This window comes from Silene latifolia, chromosome Y (genome assembly GCF_048544455.1).
Source record: "Silene latifolia isolate original U9 population chromosome Y, ASM4854445v1, whole genome shotgun sequence".
NCBI lineage: Eukaryota > Viridiplantae > Streptophyta > Magnoliopsida > Caryophyllales > Caryophyllaceae > Silene > Silene latifolia.
The window spans coordinates 82,725,700-82,731,790 of NC_133538.1; the positions used below are offsets into that span (position 1 = coordinate 82,725,700).

Below are 6,091 nucleotides of genomic sequence, written 5' to 3' on the forward strand. Positions count from 1 at the left end.
CTTAGTCTCTGTTGCATGGCGTTTTGCTGCTGAATAAGTCAGCCCACATACCTCATATCCACCTATGATAACATTCACAACCTTGGAGTACAACGGAGGTGGCGAGGGGAGTATCTGCTCTGTTGTCTTTACCTTTTTGGACTTGGCTCCTTTCGGTAGTAAATGATCAAGGCAGCCTGTTCTGTGAAGGTGCTTTATCTCCTTACGTAGGACTACGCAATCCTCTGTGTTGTGTCTGATGTCGTGGTGGTATTCACATTTCTTCCTTGCGTCCCTTCTGTCGTTCTCCCTGGGTACCGACTTCTTTGGCCACCTAACTCTCTGTCCGAGCTCTTTTAATGCCTTCAGTACTACGGCGATTCCTGTGGGGAACCCGAACTCACTTAATTTGGGGGGCATGTTAGGATTTTCCGTCCAATCGGTGTCGCCTGAAACTTTGTTCACGGTGTTCTTGTTGTACGGTTTAGATCTTTCACTTTTCTTTTCTGTGGTGATTTCTCTGTTGGTTCGTTCTGTGTCGTAGACATCCCTCATGGATTCATCCTCCTCTAGGCGCATGACAGCCATTGCCTTCAGTTGTACCTCCTCAAAGGTGGTACACGGGTACTAGTTGAGTTCCTTGTACATATCTGAATCATGGTGAAGTCCACGCCTAAATGCTTCTACCGCTGTGGGTACGTCGTATTTTGGGATGGAGACCTTTTCTATGTTAAACCTGTTCAGGTAGTCCAGAGTGGATTCCTCAAACCTCTGGACTACCCTGTATAGGTCACTTGTTTGTTTTTCTAGCTTGCGACTGCTGGCGAATTGTTGGTTAAAGGCATTAACCAGATCTGCGAAGGTGGATATAGACTTGTTGGGCAGGCTCCCGAACCATTGTAGCGCTACCCCAAACAGGGTTAATCTGAAGCCCTTGCACATGCACGCCTCCTTGAGGGAACCGGTTGCTATTACAACCATCATTTTCTTCTTGTACTGGTTCACATGGTCGAGTGGATCAGCTGTCCCATCATATAGAGTCATAGTTGGCGGAGTGAATCCTTTCGGTACGCTGACGAGTGTTATGCTGTCCACAAAGGGTGAATTGGTGTAGCTTTCTGGTGCTGCCATTTCCATGGGACGAGGCATTCCTGGTACTTTACCGATCATAGCCCTGAGCTCCTGCAGCTCCTGCTCCACTGAGGTACTTGTTCCCACAAATATGTTGTGGACTGGCGAATAGAAGCCAAAGGGACTGCCGGTTACTGGCGTTCCTCCTATGGCATATGGTGGAACGACCTAGCCACAGGGCAGAGGAGTTGCGTTCATAATAGGCATGGACTGTGTGCCCAGAGCCTGCTGTGCGTACATGCTTGTTCCTGTGGGAGCGTTTTCTGTAAATAATTCGCCTTGGGTGTTCCCCAATACGGGCGGTGTACTGCTGAATGGTGAGTGAAAACTGGGTGTTAAGGCTCCCAATACCACTGGGGTAATTGCCCCTAATGTTGTTCCTGTTGGTGACATCGTCCTTGGTGGTGGCATTACCCCTGGTGGTGATAGTACTCCCGGAGGAGGCATCATCATTGGCTGTTGCGGTACCCCCGGTGGGGATACCACTCCCAGATCTAGCCTCGTTACCAAGTCTTGTGAGAAGAGTTTTCCCTGGCTCCCCTTGAGCGTTTCCCGATCCGGTGTATTCTCTAACGTCTATGGGGGTATTCCCTTCTGGGATACCGCATCCATCCTGTCTTTCAAGGCTCGTTTGTCCTTTTGTAGGATCTCCTTGTCCTTCTGTAGGCTCTCCACAACACGGTGCAAAGTGTTCATGCCTTGGAGTAGCTCATGCCATGCCTCGGGCGGTGCTGATCCAGTGTGCTAAGAAACCACCGGCATTCTTGCTGATCTGACTGGGCTTCTTTCCCTGCTAGACTTCATTTAGGCAAGCATCCCTGACACCTTACTTGCACGCTCTTCCCCCACATCCGTGGTTCTGGGTGAATACCGGGGTTTAGCTGGTACTGGGGTAACCTTATCCGGCTGGCTGGTGGTAACCGCCCTGCTGATGATAGCCGTTGGCTCTACCGTTCCCGTTACGGCTGGCATGGTCCATGCCATAGGTTGGGTGGTAGAACCTGAGATGCTGGAGGTGGAACTCGGAGCGCTGGAGGTACTCTGATTGGATCTTGACATGCTGAACGTACTGCTGGGAAGGTTGACTTTATAATATGACCACCATGCCCCACGATGGGCGCCAATCTGTTTTGGTAAAAAATTACCTAATAGTTACTTTTTCTTAGGTGGGTCAAAGCGGTTTATTGTTGGTCAATTTTAAGGTAATGAGATCGTACTTGCAAACTGACAGAACAAAATAAAGAATGCAAAAAAAAGTAAAAGACACAAGAAATTGGTGACGCAGAAAAGCCGAATGTGGGAAAAACCGCGGGGGGGGGGGGGGGTATACCGCCAAATGTATGCACTATGACATCTGGAGTACTGAGGAGGAACAATGCAATGATACAATTTTGAGGGAAATAATGACTAATGCTCTTGCGCGATGATGAATGATATTTTCTGGTGTTCAGACATGAAGTGTGAGTGAATGATTTATTGAATGCCTTGCTGCTTTGCCTCAGCTTCGTATTTATAGCAGTTCCCTTTGACCCGCTCTTCCTCAGCGCCTACTCCCTGTTTCTCTCAACTTCCCTATTTTCGTGGGATCTGTTATTGGACAGAGTCTCACGGGCTTTGTTTAACTCGTATTTGACTGTAGCTTTGTGTGAGGTTTGATTAAGATATTTGTTTGCCACGTCGTCAATCCGTTGCTTTTGTTTTGATCCAATTGCTAGCTGCCACGTCATCAAGCGGGTTTTTGTGTAAAAATAACCCAAACAAAGACGATCAAAGCAAGAACGCACATTGGCCGCCTGAGCCGTTAAGCAAGTATCAACGTTAAGCACCTTCAACGACAAAGCCATAGTTGCCTCAAATATGAGACCCATATCCTCACGCATGGCCTTACCGTCTTGCCATAAAGAACCACCTTGACTCACTAAATTCGCCAAAGAGTGAGATTGACGAATGGCCTCATGCACCGCCCTAGCCGCATCCCTAGCCACTATCTTAAAACGCCCTTCTAACCCACACATGTAGGCTAGCACCTCGTCATTGCTTACTCCACTAGAGACTGGAGCCACGGTCTTCTCCTTTGCCATACTCGCCACCAATGCATCCAACAATTTAGTTTGAGCATCCATTTTCTCATAAATACTCGCCATAAACAAGTCTAATTTTTGTTCCACAGCCACCACCACATCCGACGACTTCTCCACAACATTACCTTTTAACAGAAAAATTAAATCGGTCCCAACCGCGGCCACTTTCATCAATTTAAGATATGTATCACACATCTCATCCTTAATCGTCACACCATAGCTTCCCGGGCTTACAACTTTCTTAGCCTCCAACAACCGAGATATCCACATACCATAAGGTAAATCCAACGTCGTATAAAATTTCTCCTCGGTGAGGAAAATACTTGTTTGAATAATACGATGAAAAACAAGTAAAAGAAGGCTAACCTTTGCCCCTTCGAACCACTTGAACACCAAAACCATCGCATAACTGGAGAGCTTGTCACGACCTCCTCGCCTTGGAACACTCGTGTTCCATTGAAAATTAAGAAGGAATTTCAATTTGGGCGAGAAAGAGCCTGCCAACATGTTGCTTGTCCCCGTAGCACCATCATCAAATGACCGCTTAATAACAACCATCTCCTCCTCGGTCACATATCCTCATTCTGCACTCAGGTTGATTTCCATCCCATCATTAGGGACGGAAAACAGAGTGCAAAAATCATCAAATGAGATTGTGACTTCGGACCCATTCACAACCGCATGCAAGACACCATCTTTGATAGAAACGGAAGCATAAAATTGAATTACCTCGATTGGGCCGGTCCAGAAAATTGACAAAGCATGGTCCATTCTGGAAATTTTAAGAAGTCAGAAAAGAACCGGAAAGCTTCAATGTTTTCATACCAAACCGTGGGATAGGATCATCCTCCATGGATACCATACCTGAAAACACGATTCACCCGTGTTCTCTCTTATTTTGTAAGATGAACCTTATCAAGCCCCACGGTCGTAGCATGCGACATATACTCCCGAAATAGAGTCCTTTGATGACCATCACGGCTAACCACAACTTCCACCTCCTCAACCGAATCCTCCTCAACCAAAATCTTCTTTTTAACTTTGTTAAGTTTCATGCGCTTTCCCTCGACACTAGCTTCACCTTGGTTATGATCGCGATTCATAGGGTTTGGGTTTGGTTGTGGTGAGGAAGAGATTTTGGGGTGATCGGGTTTGTTGCATGTGGGTTTCGTAGACCCGGTCTTGGTGGAGGACCGAGTTGAGGGTGAGTTGACATGGGTTGCGGGTTTTGGAGATATGATGATGATGATGATGATAATTGTTGATGCAGAGGTTGAGTGTTTGAGATTTTTGAGAAGGAAAAGTATTTAGAGAGTGATGATGGTGATGGGACGTTAGGGAGGTAATGTATTTATGGGTTTTGAGAAATTTGATTTATGGTAGGAGTGTGTAAGTTAGGTGGCGTGTATGGGTAAATTACAAAGATTTCATCAAACATGTAAGTCTGAGGGTGTAAATCCCATCTTTTTTTTATTGTATTTTATTTTTGTACCAATTAATGTAAGATTTACGTCAAGAGTATGTTTAAAACCGACTCATAAAATCCTTTTATTAAACTCCTTTTACGGATCAGCAGTAACCATGCGTCGAGAAGAAACGCAGCAACTGCTGCGCCTCTTACAGAGGCTGCTGCAGTTCCTGCTCTTCTTCTTCTTCCTCGGTTATCTGTTGATTTCGTTCCTTTTGTTTTAATTTCTTAATTTCTTATTTTCATTAATTCATAATAAATTTTAATACGTTCTTAATATTTATCATGCTTTATTTCCGACTTAAATCCCTAATAATCGATATTTGCGGGTTTTCGTCATTAAATCAAACCCGGGTTTTGGAGATTCGATTTGTTCATATCAAGTCTCTGGAATTCGACTTTTGTACATGTTTATCTCCAGTTTATCACGTCTTTCAAATCGTTTCTGTCTCCATAATTAAACCTAGTTAGTTCTAACTCATTCTTAACTCGTTTTAATTAGTCTTAATCCGTTTTAATTTGTGTTTATCTCTTTTACGACGGTCCCATATATAATTAACATGCTAAATCACTTTCAATTGTATCAAATATCGATAATCAACCTTTAAAGATACCAACGAATATTAACAACTCGCAGTTTTGACTTCGCAGCCAGAGCTCACCTCAAGAACAGACGCAGTGAAAGTTGCGCCTCTTCCAAGGGACGCAGCAATGTTGCGCCTGTTCCGGGATGAATTCTTCCTCTGAACTTCCGTTCTTGCTTTGACCTAAATCCTTTAGTTACATAATTAATCAACTATTAGTCATAATATCACTCCTAATCTGTCTATATTTTCTAACCTTATTTATTTTCCTTTACTTTCCTCAAATCGTCCGTCTTAAATATATTTTTGACCTAAATCGCTTAATCCATTGTAATTTATTGTAATTTTAATTATCGCTATTTATTTACTATTATTTATTTTTTGTATGATTTATTTACTTGATTTTCACATCTAAATTAATCTAAATTCCAACTTCGACATAATTAATTGCTAAATTACGTGTTCACCGACATAGTCTAATCTCACATGCTAGGACTAAAACGTTGGATGTTGTATTGCATGCATATAATCGACGACATATCAACTATCAATAATTTCCCTAATCATTAGTAGAGGCCGCTATCGAGGCGGGCAGGATTAGGTGTTCAGTAAAAAGACTTCCTAATACGTACCCAACCCCTTACTCCAGATCTCTGTGAACATCCGTGTTCATTGGCATCCACGAGAGTTATTCTAGACATAGAATGCTAAGGATAACGAGTTCTTAGTGTTCATGTCACTACTTTGTGTCTTGACATGGCACGAGGTATTCGAACGGTTCCAATTTCTCATAAAAATGGGTGGCGACTCCACAAATACAAACGCTTGTTCCCAAGCGCCCCCGTGGG

At 43.9% G+C, this 6,091-nt stretch overlaps 1 protein-coding gene across 1 annotated transcript; it reads right to left on the reverse strand.

Moving 5' to 3' along the window:
* Positions 1–606: 606 nt before the first annotated feature.
* On the reverse strand, positions 607–1,110 carry LOC141628418 (uncharacterized). Its single transcript, XM_074441565.1, has one exon. It carries the CDS (start codon positions 1,108–1,110, stop codon positions 607–609), a length of 504 nt encoding a protein of 167 aa, XP_074297666.1.
* Positions 1,111–6,091: the final 4,981 nt, after the last annotated feature.

Excerpts from the sequence above, each read along its gene's own strand:
- LOC141628418 (XM_074441565.1), bottom strand. The coding sequence starts at position 1,110 with ATGGCAGCACCAGAAAGCTACACCAATTCACCCTTTGTGGACAGCATA.